This window comes from Lampris incognitus, chromosome 3 (assembly GCF_029633865.1).
Source record: "Lampris incognitus isolate fLamInc1 chromosome 3, fLamInc1.hap2, whole genome shotgun sequence".
NCBI lineage: Eukaryota > Metazoa > Chordata > Actinopteri > Lampriformes > Lampridae > Lampris > Lampris incognitus.
This window is the reverse complement of record NC_079213.1, coordinates 29395167-29411549: the sequence shown is the minus strand read 5'-3', so window position 1 is coordinate 29411549 and position 16383 is coordinate 29395167. Positions and strand designations below refer to the sequence as shown.

At 46.7% G+C, this 16383-nt stretch overlaps 2 protein-coding genes across 4 annotated transcripts; one reads left to right on the top strand and one right to left on the bottom strand.

Annotated features, from left to right (window-relative positions):
• Positions 1–314: 314 nt before the first annotated feature.
• LOC130110798 (transcription termination factor 2, mitochondrial-like) lies at positions 315–3229 on the bottom strand. 2 transcript variants are annotated; one of them, XM_056277979.1, is made up of 3 exons: positions 3087–3103; positions 2822–2971; positions 315–1850 (listed from the first exon to the last, which is right to left on the bottom strand). In XM_056277979.1, exon 3 carries the CDS (start codon positions 1813–1815, stop codon positions 673–675), a length of 1143 nt encoding a protein of 380 aa, XP_056133954.1. In that variant the 5' UTR covers positions 1816–1850; positions 2822–2971; positions 3087–3103; the 3' UTR covers positions 315–672. The 2 variants fall into 2 exon arrangements, with proteins under 2 accessions (XP_056133954.1, XP_056133953.1); XM_056277978.1 differs by having other exon boundaries at positions 2822–3229.
• Positions 3230–7218: 3989 nt separating this feature from the next.
• tnnt2c (troponin T2c, cardiac) lies at positions 7219–8064 on the top strand. 2 transcript variants are annotated; one of them, XM_056276553.1, is made up of 2 exons: positions 7219–7317; positions 7366–8064. In XM_056276553.1, exons 1-2 carry the CDS (start codon positions 7219–7221, stop codon positions 8062–8064), a joined length of 798 nt encoding a protein of 265 aa, XP_056132528.1. The 2 variants fall into 2 exon arrangements, with proteins under 2 accessions (XP_056132528.1, XP_056132527.1); XM_056276552.1 differs by having other exon boundaries at positions 7219–8064.
• Positions 8065–16383: the final 8319 nt, after the last annotated feature.

The window sequence follows — 16383 nt, the reverse complement described above, 5'->3', positions numbered from 1 at the left end:
TAGGACCAGGTTCGACTACCCTGGGGTTTGAACCCAGGACCTTCTTGCTGTGAGGTGACCACGCTACCCACTGCACCACCGTGCCGCGACTGATGATCGAGAATGCCACTTAAAAAAATGCAAACAGAAAGCCTGCGATATGCAAGCCATTAGTTATTAAGACCCCCTTCCAGGCTGGCAGATTTGATACAGGATGTTTTGTGCGAATGTGCAGACTGATGACTGATCATGTAATCTGACATGGGGACCATCTATAAATTAAATTGTGTAGTCTGAGCTCAGCATAAGGAAAGCAACTACAATTTTAACTTGGCATTTATTTTTCCCACACATTTAATCCTTGTATATCAGTCTTTAGTTACAGTAGGTTGTGGACAATGTACAGGAATGGCAATGATTTCCATATACATTTGTCTTTTTGGAAGCCCTTAGTTTTCCCTGCAAAATAGCTCATGTTAACAGTCAAACAATCCTGAAAATTCCCACGTATGTAAACAAATGGTGGAACTTTGGCAGCAATTTCCAATTTGTCTCCAAACTTCAGTTTTGACACAAAGTCCTGGGTTGTCTACCCAATCCGATCAACAGCCACACAATAAATCTCCTGACGCTTCTATTTTCCCCACAAGCTTCCCTACTATTGCATATTAACATCAGTCAAGTTGCTGATGTTCACTCCTCGGAAGACCTGAGAGGAGCGACAGGGTTGAAGAGCGGCCGCAACTGCCTCAGATTCAGCTTCCCGTAGCTTAACTCAAAGTCCTTCTTGGTTCCCGTGATTACGTCCAGGCTGCCACAGCGCACATCGTACCCGTAGGACGCCAGCTTCTGGACGCGGTACAGCACAATGGCCGTGGTGAGCTCCAAGACGGTGGGGCATTCCTTCACCTGCTCCATGCTCACCCCAATGTCCATCAGCCCCTGGAACCGTCCCGCCAGGGTGGGCAGAGAGTAATACAGTACCGCGGGACAACAGATTGCTATCTCCTTGACTTCCTCCTTAGAGCATATGAGAGCCCCCTCAATGTAGTCCAGTGCCTGGCGCATGGCCTCTGGCTGCAGCTCTGCAATAGAGGCTCTGAGGCTGGAGACGAGATTTAAGAGCTCCTTTGTCGAGAAGCCCTGTTCCCTCAGGAAGCCCAGGCTGTCCCTCCAGGCCTCGGCAGGTCGCATCAGGACATAAGGGTTCTGGCTGAAGAGCTTTTGGAGCCAGATGCGCAGGTTGCCCTCATCTCCGCCCAGGTCCAAGTAGGTCTCCCTCAGCGTGTGGATGACCTCCTGGTTGCGCTCCACGGGTCGGCAGAAGCTCTGCGGAGCGCTGGCCATCAGCTTGCCGATAAGCCGCTTGTTGAGGCACAGGCTCTGGAAGTACAGGATGTTGGCCCGCTGGTTGGAGTGGTGGGTGAGCGTGAAGAAAGAAGCGGGGAACTTCTCAATGATCCTCATCAGCTCACGCTTGTCAGGGCACACAGACACCCACAGGTCCCGATGGGTGGCTATGTCCTCCGGTCGACACAGGACAGCCTCGGGGTGAGACTCCAGGACACGAGTAATGGATGCGGTGTCTGCGCCCAGGTCCTTTAACAGGTCAGCTGTTTCTGCCACATAGGCAGTTCTCTCTGACAGCACCCAGCCCTTGAGTTTGCGCACCTTTCGGATGTCCACTGACAGCTCATAAAGAGAGTCCACTGTGTGCTGGTTCTCAGTTTGTTTATCTGGAGCTGTGCATGTAGAGAACGACAGAGCCATGGGGGGGATGATGGCCCTCATTCTTTGACAGTAGGTGCACAGGGACGCTGTGGTGGCACGAAACATTGTTGACGACAGCAATGGACCAGAGTGCAGCAGACCTGTGTGAGGCACAGAAACTCACTTTTACTCACGTGGAGTATCACAACATGCTGCAAATATAGTGTGGCTTGGGGTTATTAGAGGGTTGAGCAAGAGCGCTGTTTGTAAAAACGACATGCTTGCTTTTGAATAGCTGAATGCTTGTGCAATGCACATAGTGATGCATGCTCGAAGTGATTTCTGTACTAAATCATACCGAGATGTACTGTGCGCTCGCTGTCACTGCAGCAACGGGAATATCCTACAAGGCTGTTTGAATTGTTGTAGAACAGAATTCCATTGCAAGCACAAACTAAACTTTTAAGATCCTTTTTTTTGAAAGAAACTGAGGAGCACCAACCACTACAGCCCTGAATATACTGTATAGCGTTCTGGCGTTTCATCCTGCCTGTAGTGGTCATACCAAGGGGTTACTGCGCATGCGCGGATTACGGTTCGCGTTTGGGTCATTAATTGTGCCGTGGCAGAATATTTCGGCAACGTTTAGACAAATAGTCACAACATCGGCTGTCATGCCGACATATAGGAAACTAGATAACCAAATGTTATGTAAAATAAACTATAACGTGACTACAGAGGGCTTTTTTCAACAGACGACGAAATATTTTTTTTCTTATTAAACTAGTCACATAGGCTATCGGTAACCAACTTGTGTGACAAAAAATTTCCTCGAGAAGGCCAGTAAATAATCTATCTATACGGTGTACTGAGCGGATTAGCTTTTTCTCATTCAGTATGAACAGAACCACAACAGGGAACATTGCGTACCTTCGTGTGTGTGTGTGTGACATGTTATGTAGGGTTCATTGTGTAATGAGTCACAGAGAAACAACCCATGCCACCGCTAACTTATACAACATATTCCATAACCCCTACATGTATATAAAACTGTTGAACATGTTGAAAGTATACAGAAAATTAACCAAAGATCGAACTTTTACGAGAAGATAGTGTAAAAAAATGTGGTTACCAGTGTCCAACCAGCGGGACCTCAAACACGGCAATCTTCAATCGCCCTGTTGCGCCGAATTTCGTATCCCCAAAAGAATAGGTACGTAAACGATCCCGCATATCGGTGGCGTCGCGGCAACAACACGCATGCGTTCACTTAAGGTGAACCCTGATTGCGTTTCCATTCCACGTAAGGGAAAAAAAATACAATATGGAAATTGTAAGATGTATTCCACCACAACCCTTAAGATTATCAACACGGGTTTTCAAACATAGTAGCATACCGTGATCAGGAAAAAACACACCTATGCCGTCATTACGCTAATTCGTAAAATCGTGATCTGAAAATATTTTTAAAAAAAAAGATAATAAAAAATTTGGATGGATTTCCAAACGTCCGAGATGCCACGGATCGATGCGACACATATTCGCTTGGGGATACAATATGTGTCACCACATCGGTCACAGGGCAACAGGGCTTTTCAACCTTTTCCACGCCCACCGCTTTCATAACACGAGCGGGAGCTGCTGCTGTTCACACGTTTTCCACGGTGGGCGCCATAGATCTGTGGTGGGCGTGGTCAACTACTCAGAAGGGCGCGAATTGTCAACAGATGGGAGAATTGAATCACATGCCATAAATACTGTCGGGGCGGCTGGCTGACTGACTGACAGACAGACAGACAGCCGGGCTTTATTCGGGAATTCACGTCGGACCAGGAAGGAAACACAGCTCAATAAGAGTGACGCAAGAAAATGGTTCGATTAAAGGTTAAGTTTCAATTTCTTATGTGCCACTCCAAAGCACTCAAGAGTACAAAAAAAAGGTAGATTAAGACCAATATTTCTCACAAGGGATTCATCATTGCTCCTGTTTTCACGACGCTGATCACCTGCCCAAAACCCCTGTCTACTACCAAGCGGGGAGGGTGTTATTTTATTTAAACTCTTTACATGAGAAATACCAAAACGCTTTATCTGACCATATACCATTCTTATGCCCCTGTTTTAGCGATCTCCTCTTTTTCCGGGCCTCCTGCTAGCGATCCTCTTTTGAGATGGCCTGAAAGCTGTTTCAGAGGATCCGTTTCCCATCATACTGTGCTGTACTGTGTGTTGACCAGGAGAGGGCGCCCCACCTTCAGATTGGAAAAGTGTAAGTGAAACCGAGCTAGAATTATCTTCCTAGAATTTGACTCATGTTGGACAATATCCCCTTCACTACTCAAATAAATGTCCAAATAACCCTTAAAAGGTACTCAAATACTAACCTACCTTTCAACAACAATGATTAAGGTTTTGTGGAGGAACTAATACAGGGTAAATATTATTTATTAAGTCTAAACGCCACATCTGATTATGCGTAAGAACTAATAACATTGTGAAGATCCCTTGACAGGATATTATATAATATAATCTCTCCCAAACATCTATTATTCTGGCAATATCACCTCTCCAATATCACCTTCACCAATTTTAATGTGTGTTTGGGTCAACTCTGGGGGCCCCCCAAAATATAAGAGAGCACCTTATGCTCGTAGTTTGGATGCTGAAATGTATTTGTTCTAGTCTTACTTTTTCTTTAAAGATTGAGAGCCAACATTTTGACAGCACTGACTTCAAATTTGAGCCCAGCCAATTGTACTAAGTCGACATTGTTAGTCTCTTGGCCTTTATAGACAACTTAATCAGGTGTAATTATTACAAATTCTGTGAGGCGGTCGGGGTGAGACTATTTATAGGCGAGGTCATTTGCTGTCTTTCTTTGCTCCTATTGATAGACAGTTGTCCATTGCCACCGCGGATGAGGGCCTTGATCGAACCCAAACCAACTCGTGGCCCTTAAACTCTCCAGTCTAAGAAAAGCTCAGGACGAAGCTTTTGCAGAAAACCTTAAGACTTCTGAGATGTTTTGCAATCAGTTAATGATGATGGGCGGCATGGTGTCCCATTGGTTAGCACTGTTGCCTCACAGCAAGAAGGTCCTGGGTTCGAACCCCAGGTCATCCCAGGTCCTTTTTGTGTGGCATTTGCATGTTCTCCCCGTGTCTGTGTGGGTTTCCTCCGGGTGCTCCAGTTTCCTCCACCACCAAAAAGACATGCATGTTAGAGTTAACACTGCTGTCTGTGTCCCTGAGCAAGAGAATGGAAAGAAGAACCGAAGTTGGTCCCCGGGTGCTGCAGCTTCCCACTGCTCCTATACAATAGGATCAGGAATCAGGAACAATTTATTGTCATTTCTTTCATGTACTTGCATACACAAAAGAAACGAAATTCTGTTTCCCCCAGCCCACAGCAGTGCGACACAAAAGACAAAAACACACATCCCAAATTTCCCCAAAATGACACCACCAAAAACATACAAAAACAGAGAACAAAGCAAAAAAAAAAAAAAAACTCACACAAAACAGTTAACAACACAGTTCACTCAGTGCAACACAGTCCAAAAAATTCCACCGTACAGGAGAACAAACGCCAGCCAGGATGACTGTCGGAACTGGCGGTCCGCACCGCATGGGCTAGCAGTTAGCTTAGCCTGCCCTGCTTCCGCGTCCTGCCAGACCGCCCTCGGTGTCTCCTCTTCGGGCGCAGCTCCAGGCAGGGCCGTGGTCCCTGGGCCCACCTGACGCAGCAGACCAGGCTCCCCCAGCCGATCCAACACCAGCTGTCCCAGCCAGACACCTTCGACACCCCTCCCTCCACTCCCCACGACGACACTAAAACACAGCCAACGCTAGGCGAGGCTGCCGCCAAACCGCCCTCGATGTTGACAGGTTAAATGCAGAAGACAAATTTCATTGCAAGAATACAATGTCAAATAAGGTGTCTTTCAATTCAAGCACGTCCAGCCTGAAGCACATCCATCGAATACAATCTCATACCCTGTGTGATGGCTGAAGCGATTCTGATCTTTTTCTAATTCACACATCTCCAGCCAGTTAGACTATCCATCCATCCATACGAGTAGAACACGGGCCCTTTAGAAACACTAAATGTCATGCATCTCATGTATCGTGCTGAGCGACGTCAGGTGCTCTGTACCGGAGCGCTCATGTCACAGAGCTGAGAGGTTAATTGAAATTGTCTGTTCTCGGGGGGATGCCCACAGATGCACCACAGCACCTGTCTTTCCTCGTCAATTATCCAAACCCCTAAAACTACATTTGTCCGTTTGCACTCCCATAACTCAGAGACCTGCGTACATGTTTTACCTCACTATGCCAACACCTCCATCAAAGCCGTGTTGAATCTATTGCCTGATAATCCGCGTGGTGCTGAAAACTGCGCTCTCACATTGCAAGAATGTTTGTTTAAATTGCATGCCAAAGCGGAGACAGGAAGCCAAAGCGGTGTTTGGGGGAAAGCTCATCTTGCACATCATTGTTCTTGCTGGCAGGCTCTCTTTGGACCCATCTGTATATTTGAAATGCGTTTTGTATTACAGGAATAACTGGACAGCATGAACCTCTAAATGAAAGTTAGATTTGTTATGATTCTGAGAACAATTAAACCTCGTTTTAAAATTGTGTTTTTGTCAGATTTTGCAGCTCGGGGATGATTTCGTGTATAGTCATATTAAATTGGTAACGCATACAGCATTCAACACACTGGCCCGATTTGGAAAATGCGACAGCTGTTGCAATCATTAAAACTCTCATTGGCTTTGACGTACTTCTAGGGTATTTTGGAGACTAATTTGCTTTGTTAATGGAAGTTCTTATGGAATCACTGTAGCTTACTATAAGCTCGACCCTTGGGATTAGATGCGGGGCTGTGGCTAAGCAAGTTTCCACATTAGGGTACAATGAGGATGATTTACTACTATACATACAAGGAGCAGATTGTTTTATATCTCTTTCTGTGCATCTCTGATAGCGTTACCTCAATAGCCCTAGCTCCCCCCTGTGTCATGAGTGACTCAGTCTGAAAGGATGGACTTGTGGACTGTTTGGCGTGGCTTGTAAACTATGCTACGATGACCCGTTGACGCTTTTGTGGGCTTGGGAGAGCACAAGTGTCTGTGTGCATCTGCTGTGTTTCTGAAATAGTCCCTCATCTTGCCCTTACAAAGGAATGATGAGGAGGGGAGTTGGCTCCGGGGGTCGCGGTAGAGTGCAGGCGGCGGCCTCGGGGATAAGTGGAGGGAGGGTGGGGGTAGTTGGTGGCTGACAAGACTCGGCGAAGGAGAAAATAGATTCCGTTCCATCTGTCTGGAAATCTCCCCTGTTGTTGACCTCTAGACTGGGGACCACGGCGTGGCATCAGTCACATGATCGACAGCAAACCTTTAAAAGATCCCCCAAAGCTGCTAACTGAGGACCTCGCTCTCCTCTGTTGAGTGCAAGACACCAGCTGGTCTGGGAGTGTAACCCTTGGTCTCTCTTCTTCGGACAGTCTTCCGTAGGGGTTAACATCATGTCCGACTCTGAGGAAATTGTAGAGGAGTACGAAGAGGAGCAGGAGGAGGTGAGCGAGGACGAGCAAGCTGATGAGGAAGAGGAGCAAGGCGATGTAGTGGAGGGTAAAGAGGAGCCTGTGGAGGAGGGTGAGACGGAGAGGGAGCACGGCGAGGAAGAGTCCAAGCCAAGGCATAAGACCACCTACGTGCCAAACATCGCTCCTCCCAAGCTGCCCGATGGTGAGAAGGTGGACTTCGATGACCTCCACCGCAAGCGGGTGGAGAAGGACTTCAACGACCTTCAGACCTTGATCGAGCTGCATTTCACCAACCGGCAGAAGGAGGAAGAGGAGCTGGTGGCGCTCCGCAGCCGCATCGAGCACCGGCGCGCCGACCGGGCCGAACAGCAACGCGTCCGTGCTGAGGAGGAGCGCGAGAGGCAGGCGCGGCTGGCCGAGGAGAGGGCCAGGCGGGAGGAGGAAGCGGCCAAGCTCCGAGCAGGGGAGGAGGCCAAGAAAAAGAAGATATTCACCAACAAGTCCTTTGGCGGCTACATGCAGAAGATGGACCAGAAGAAGGGCAAGAAGTTGACGGCACGTGAAGAGAAGAAGAAGGCGCTGATGGAGCGCCGCAAGCCCCTCAACATCGACCATCTCAACCAGGACAAGCTGGCGGAGAAGGCGCGCGACCTCTGGCAATGGCTCCACCAGCTTCACGCCGAGAAGTTTGAGCTGGCCGAGAAGCTCAAGAGGCAGAAGTACGACATCTACGTGCTCCGCAACAGGGTCAGCGACCACCAGAGAGGCTCGAAAGCATCCAAGACCTCCCGCGGGGCTAAAGGGAAGTCGGGCTCCTGGAAATGAGTGTGAAAAGCTGGCTTGGCTGTGACGTCGACAAGTGGACAGCTTTTTTGTTTTTTTGGACTGTTTGGCTTCCACTATACCTTCTTGTATCATATTTCTCATTGCTTGTGTTCAGATGTGTTTTTCTATAAAAATCAAGTTAATCAGGCCGTAGAATCTGTCATGATCTGTTTCTACAATTTGTTTTCTCATCAATTATTTGAATTTGATTAAGCTTTACTGTAATGAAAATATTTTTTGCTGTATTCAACCATTTAGTTAACGTTTGCAAGGTGATTTAAGATTTTATTAAAATCGGTTACTTAAATATCTGGTGCTGTAATGGTTTTGTTTACTATTCCACCAAACTTTGCAGTTCTTCGGGTTACTTTTTACACTTGTATAACTATTGATAATCGAGTTATAGTGCGGATGGGTTGGATCCTGGTATGAAAAGTCTGAGATGTGGAGGTGTGACAGGTGGGGCACAGCTGACATTTTAAGGAGCTAATTCTGTCTCACAAGCGCTGAGCAATGAATGTGGACTTGCGGTGTTTGGACAGGGAAGAGTTAAGTGAAAGACTGAAAGATCGAGCGTCCCCGGGCTGACAGGGGTCTCATAGATGGGTGTTTGATGTCTGGCATCTAACTCATCAAAAGGAGCCAAGGGAGCAAGGGGGGGGGGGGGGGGCTCTTGATCAGGTCACAACGATTTGAAGTGTCAGATGGGAAAGGATTTCAGGAATTACAAGAATAAATCCATGAGTTTCAATGGTTGTTGCCACCTGGCTTCTTAGACTTTTCTTTGGTCTACTGGGATAAAAGCAGAATTTTGAGGACGTTTGAGGTCGTTTTATTTTCATTAACCACTAGGTGTCACTGCAGCACAGCAAAGGCTACATCATATGCCAACACGTTTGAGGTAGCGGCACATAGTATTACGCAACCATAATATGGATAGTTGTATGATTTTTCTTTTATAATGATGAGATATGTTAGCATTGCCTCTATTATGCAAATTACGCAGAAAATGCTCCATGTATTTCTTTTAAGCTTTGGATTTAACTGTGGAACAGCATGAAAGTGTTTAACCCCTAAGATGATGTATTTCAATGCCTTTTGAATCATGATAATGCCCCAAATGCGAAGACTTTTACTTTTACTTCGTTACAAGTTACCTCTGCTGTTATGATAGGATACATTACTGTAGTTCACCAGCCATCAATAGGCTTCAACAGTCACATTCTGACGAATGTTCAACAGGGAAGCCATCCCATTGGTTTCCAACCGAAAATCAATGAAGTCTGGTAAGTGATATATCAGAAGAAGAAAAGGGGAAGGGGCGCCTTCTGCCACAGGGATTTTACTGTCACTCAGCTAGTGGGTTGATGTCCAAGCTCTGTGTTGCTCTCATGACTGTGAGGACCTATTAAACCCTTCCAGATACTGCTGTTTGCTAGCAGGTTTCCATAGAGACTGGGTGGGGGTGAGGGGTGGGAGCATTTCTGCATTCAGGTCCCACCTCACCACCACCTCCCCCACCCACTACCACTAACTCACCACCCCTCAGTCGAAAGGTGAGCACTTAAATTGACAATGGTGCGAGATATGTCAGTAACTGAAACTATATAAACCATGTGTATTTATTTAAGGTAAGGGCTCAGCAGGTGTCCTAATCTTAAAACGTTGTCTCTTAATCCATAAATCCATACATCCCTCCCTTTGTCCACACGGCATCAGACAACAAAAGACACTGCCAGTCATTCTAGTGTGGGAATGTGCATGTCCGATGGAGTTCAGCTACCGATATTTAGTGCTTCAACTTGCTCCTACTCGTGCTGTCTTTCTGCACTGAGCTGCACTTTGGAGCTCAGTGAGTGGTACCCCTTAAATGATGTCTTAAGGAAAGTGTGTTACCGATTATGTGATGCAAATGGAGGGGGCATAGTATCTGCTTACTGTAGAGGTTATGTGTGTGTGTGTGTGTGTGTGTGTGTGTGTGTGTGTGTGTGTGTGTGTGTGTGTGTGTGTGTGTGTGTGTGTGTGTGTGTGCATGCCAAACAGCAGCAACAACCAGCAACAACAGCTGCAGGTTCAGCGGGGGTCATTGCCTACTCATTAGTGTCCAGCAGAGACTAGAGAATACTCTAAGCAGTGCATGACTGACTGCTGCCACTCATACCCACCCCCCACCCCTCCAACACCCCCACACCCTTGCCATAGGCTAGCCTTTAAATTGCAAATCAACATTTGGGCGAGCTGGGTTATTAAAGGGCATCACTGAGCTTGGATATGTGTTGTTGTTTTGCATCAAACAGGTTTTAAAACGGTGAATGGTTCTCCATCCCTGTGGCTTTTCCGAGCTAAAAATGGGTTCCTGCCATTGAGGAGGAGAGGATCAGAGGATCCAGTGGAGTCAGACGGGGGGGGGGCTCATGCTGTCACGCCGTTCAGCAGACCTGTGCGTTTCCTACAAACCGTTTTTTGTCTTCCTTTATGGCGTCCCCTTTTCTTACGGCAGCCGGTTGACACCCAATTACGAGAAATGTCGCTTTGATGTCCATCCAAACGATACATAAATGACTCCTCTCTCATCGTAGGTGGTCTTTATGGAGAACGCCTGCTGGTGCAGGACCGCGGCATTATGGTCTCTGACAACGGTTGTATTTTGATATATATGCTTGACAATGGAATTTATGAAATACCAATCAATTTGTCCCCATTTTCACCATCAAGCCGATCATTGCTCATACATAATAGCACAGCTGGACTGCAGTCACATAACATATATATACTATACATGGCAACATATACTGTACATGGCAGAATATGCATATGCCAGTTCCCTTTTGTCTAGGTCTTGGAAGTCCAACTTCGCCAGACACATGGTGTTGAAATCAGCGAGCGGGGTCTTGACTTCAGCCCTGGCTGTTGGTACCTCATATATTCTATTGAATTATAGCTTTATCTCTCATCTGTTTCGTCCCTTTTCATGTCCCTAGTGGTCCATAGATGTCTTTTTTTCCCCCGAATATTGGCAAACAAAGATGAAAAAGAAGAAACAAAATCCGATTACACAGTTAAATGATGCTGCAGAGTATGACTTACTCAAACCCCATGACATTCATTCCCATTCAGACACACAATGGGACACTATACTGGAATACTTGCTGGGCAGCACGGTGGCCCAGCGGTCAGCACTGTGGCCTCACAGCAAGAAGGTCCTGAGTTCGAACCCCAGGCTGTCCCAGGTCCTTCCTGTGTGTAGTTTGCATGTTCTCCCTATGTCTGCGTGGGTTTCGGCCGGGTGCTCCGGTTTCCTCCCACCATCAAGAAGACATGCATGTTGGGGTTAATACTCCTGTCTGTGTCCCTGACCAAGGCAATGGAAAGAAGAACTGGAGTTGGTCCCTGGGCACTGCAGCTGCCCACTGCTTCTATCCAATAGGATGGGTTAAATTTGAGGGCCACACGAACGTAGGTTTGCAGCGAACTCACCCAGTACCATCCATGCAGTGTCTTTGTCCACGTCTGCATCTAAGTTGTGTCTTCGTTTGATGGCTGGGAGAGCTGGCGTTGGCTCGGCTGGAAGAGCTTGGTCTGCTGCGTCCTGTGAGCCCAGGGACCACGGCCCTGCCTGGAGCTGCATCCGAGGAGGAAATACCGACGGTGGTCTGACAGGACGCGGAAGCAGGGCAAGCTAAGCTAACTGCTAGCCCATGCAGACCAGCAGTTCCAACAGTCATCCTGGCTGGCATTCATTCTCTTGGACAAGTGATTTTTTTTTTTTGGCTTAGTTTGGATACATGTGGTAAGTTTGGATATATGTGTTTAGTTTGGATATATGTGTTTAGTTTGGATGTATGTATATAGTTTGGATATATGTGTTAAGTTTGGATATATGTGTTTAGTTTGGATATATGTGTAAAGTTTGGATATATGTGTTTAGTTTGGATGTATGTATTTAGTTTGGATATATGTGTTTAGTTTGGATATATGTGTTTAGTTTGGATATATGTGTTAAGTTTGGATATATGTGTTTAGTTTGGATATATGTATTTAGTTTGGATATATGTGTTTAGTTTGGATATATGTGTTAAGTTTGGATATATGTGTTTCGTTTGGATGTATGTGTTTAGTTTGGATATATGTATTTAGTTTGGATATATGTGTTAAGTTTGGATATACTATGTGTTAAGTTTGGATATATGTGTTTAGTTTGGATATATGTGTTTAGTTTGGATATATGTGTTTAGTTTGGATATATGTATTTAGTTTGGATATATGTGTTAAGTTTGGATATATGTGTTTAGTTTGGATATATGTATTTAGTTTGGATATATGTATTTAGTTTGAATATGTGTGTTCTAGTTTGGATATGAGTTCTTGTAGTTTTTGGATTTGTGTTTTTGTCTTTGTGTTTCACTGCTGTGGGCCAAGGGGAACAATATTCCATTTCATTTCATGTGCGCAAGTACATGAAATGAAATGACAAATAAAGCGTTCCTGATTCCTGAAATGCAGTGAACACATTTCATTGTAACCTACAACGATAAAAAATAAAAAAAATAAAGTGGCTTTCTTTCTTTTTCTTTTCATTCTCTATAGCTGAAGCGTTTACAAGTGACTGTTGAAGCCCCTGTTGTGCTGCTGCTCCTCGAGACCAACCAAGTGCAGGAGTAAAAAGAGGAACTACAAATTGAGAAGCACAACATGTGTAGAAGCAAGAGATGAGCCGACCATTATGAAAACACTTGGCTGTGTTCTCTCTGATGACCCTGTCCTGCAGGACGTACACTGGTTTGGTTGCATGATATCAACATTTATTAAGTAGGCCCGATTTATGTGCAAGGAGGTACAGTAAAAAAAAAAACTCCTATCTTTTGCTGTCTTGTCTACATACTGGTCTGTGCTTCTCTTTATCTAAAACTCTCCATGTCTTATGATAGTATGCCCCCCCCCCTCACCACCACCACACACACACACACACACACACACTCACTCCGAGTGAGTGCCAGAGACCAAGAAAGGCAAAGAAAGGCTTCTGGACACCTTTTAGCCTGTGGATAAATTAGCCTGCCCCAGCGACTGGGCCATTTGGGCTTATCGCCAACACTTCTCCAAATTGAGGTGGGAGTTGGTACCAGCCAGAGGAATAAAGGAGACTTAACCCATCCGACAGGGCATTAATCTAAGGGCCTCCTCAATATCCTCCAAATTCACACACCCTAATCCCTTTAGCCATATAAGGATTTGATGTCACCATGTGTCCTGTCCACACCTCTTTCCAGCCATTTCCAAGTATATTCATGAGATGCACTAGTGCCGATGCACCTTAGATTTTGGCCATCAATCTAGTAGCGGTGGGCCCCTACAGTGTAAATGAGAAGAGTAACAGCGGAGGTCCCTGTTGTGTACCTCAAGTCTGATAAAGACCATTAATTGCCGTGACTGATTCCTATTCCACTTAAAGTTCATACCTGAGGGCTATCAAGTGGCTTAATCTCGATACGTTGTGTGGATGAGAGCTTCTTGCAAAAGGGTCACTCAAGGATTAAGATGTTCATGGATAAGAGCTAATGCTTACTTGCTTCCAGCACCTCCATTAGTTTAATTTAATATAATGGAAATACAGTTATTTGGTTGTGCGTCGGCGTGCTTGTACAAAGGACTTGACGCTAAATGAGTAGCCATGCATTGTGTGTGTGTGTGTGTGTGTGTGTGTGTGTGTGTGTGTGTGTGTGTGTGTGTGTGTGTGCCCTTGTGTCATCATCGATGTAAGAAGGGATTCTGAATATAAACTTATTTCTCTAACTAATGGCATCCGCCAGGAGCTTCCTGGCAGCAATGCCAACAAACACACTGTCAGGACATGGCCGCTAAAGTGTGATTCATCACTGCACTGTGGGAGTGAGGCCACCCATTCATAGAAATGCAGCTCAAGTGGCATAATCCTGAACACTGTGGATCAGCTAGCCAGCACAATAAAGTCACCAGGCTAACTTAAATGACTTTAATGAAGGTTCCTGTTCAGTTCCTTTGAGGACATTGGTGCTATTACACAAAGAAGAAGAAAAAAAACGCCTGTAATAATGGCTTTGCCATTTGAGAGAATGGAGGCTGCATGTAACATCTGTTTTTGATTGAACTTGAGTTGCTTAAGTGGTGAGGGAAGTCGTCAGGCTGAAAAAAGGAGGCCTTTCAGGCTCTGTTGGCCCAGGGGTCTCCTGAAGCAGCAGACAGGTACTGGGAGGCCAGAAGGGCTGCAGCTTCAGCGGTTGTGGAAGCAAAAACTTGGGTGTGGGAGGAGTTCGGCGAGGCTATCGGAGGAGGACTTTCGGTGGCCTCAAGGCAAGAAAGTTCTGGCAAACCATCTGGTGACTCAGGAAGAGGAAGCAGGGCTTGACTCAAGCTGTGTTCGGCCAGGGAGGGGAACTGCTGACCCGGACTGGGAATGTTGTTGGGCGGTGGAAAGAATACTTTGAGGAGCTCCTGAACCTGGCTAACACATCCTCAGTGCAGGAGGCAGAGTCTAAAGACTTGGGGGAAGTCCCACCAATATCCCTGGCAGAGGTCTCTGAGGTGGTTAAGAAGCTCCTCGGTGGCAAGGCACCGGGTGTGGATGAGATGCGCCCTGAGATGCTGAAGGCTCTGGACATTGTTGGGCGGTCTTGGCTGACACGCCTCTTCAGTGTCATGTGGAAGTTGGGGACAGTACCTGTGGAGTGGCAGACTGGGGTAGTGGTTCCCATATTTAAAAAAGGGGACCAGAGGGTGTGCTCCAATTATTGGGGCATCACACTACTCAGCCTCCTTGGGAAAGTCTACTCTAGGGTGCTGGAAAGGAGGCTCCGACCGATTGTCGAACCTCGGATCCAGGAGGAACAATGCGGATTCCGTCCTGGCCGTGGAACAATGGACTAACTCTTTAGCCTTGTGGAAATGCTGAGGGAGGCATGGGAGTTTGACCAGCCAGTCTGCATGTGTTTTGTGGACTTGGAGAAGGATAACGACTGTGTACTCTGTCTCTGGGGCACTCTGTGGGGGGTACTGCGGAAGTATGGGGTAGAGGGGCAGTTGCTACAAGCCATCCGGTCCTTGTATAACCAAATTCAGAGCTGTGTCCGTACTCTTGGCACAAAGTCAAACACGTTTTCGGTGGGTGTCAGACTCCGCCAAGGTTGTTCCTTGTCTCTGATTCTGTTTGTGATATTCATGGACAGGCTGTCAAGGCACAGCCAAAGTGGGGAGTGTGTCCATTTTGGGAACCTCAGAATTGCATCTCTGCTCTTTGCAGATGATGTTGTTTTGTTGGCTTCATCAGAATGCGACCTCCAGAACGCGCTGGGGCGGTTTGCAGCTGAGTGTGAAATGGCTGGGATGGGAGTCAGGACCTCCAAGTCTGAGGCCATGGTTCTCCACTGGAAAATGGTGAATTGCTCCACCCTGGTTGGGGATGAGTTGTTGCCTCAAGTGAAGGAATTCAAATATCTCAGGGTCTTGTTCACGAGTGAGGGTAGGATGGAGCGGGAGATTGACAGGCGGATTGGTGCAGCATCAGCAGATGTTGTACAGGACCGTTGTGGTGAAGAGGGAGCTGAGCCGGAAGGCAAAGCTCTCAATTTACCCATCAATCTTCGTTCCAATCCTCACCTATGGTCATGAGCTTTGGGTAGTGACTGAAAGGGTGAGATTGCGGATACAAGAGCCTGAAATGAGTTTCCTCCGCAGGGTGTCTGGGCTCAGCCTTAGAGATAGGGTGAGGAGCTTGGACATCCAGAGGGAGCTCGGAGTAGAGCTGCGTTTCCGTCGAAAGGAGCCAGTTGAGGTGGTTCGGGCATCTGATGCCTCCTGGGCGCCCTCCTTTGGAGGTTTACTGGGCATGGCCAACCGAGAAGAGACCCCGGGGTAGACCTAGAACTCGCTGGAGGGACTATGCATCCAGTCTGGCCTGGGAACGCCTTGGGGATCCCCCAGGAGGAGCTGGAGGGCTTTGCGGTCGAGAGGGACGTCTGGAGTGCTCTACTTAGTTTGCTGCCACCACGACCCGACCCCGGAGAAGCGGCTGATGATGAGATGAGTTGCTTAATTCCCCAAATTATAGTTAATTTACACTGAAATTCGTAGATGCAGAGCACCTCATGCACCTGTCTTCCAACTCACCTGCTCTCCAGCTGACATTATAGTTTCCCCTTTAACTGTACCATCTGCTGCTCAAAGGAGGGAGGTGTGTGTGTGTGTGTGTGTGTGTGTGTGTGTGTGTGTGTGAATGCATCTAATAGTATATGCTATTGTAAGATGCTTAAGATTTTGTGTTATTTATTTTTGTACAATTATAAT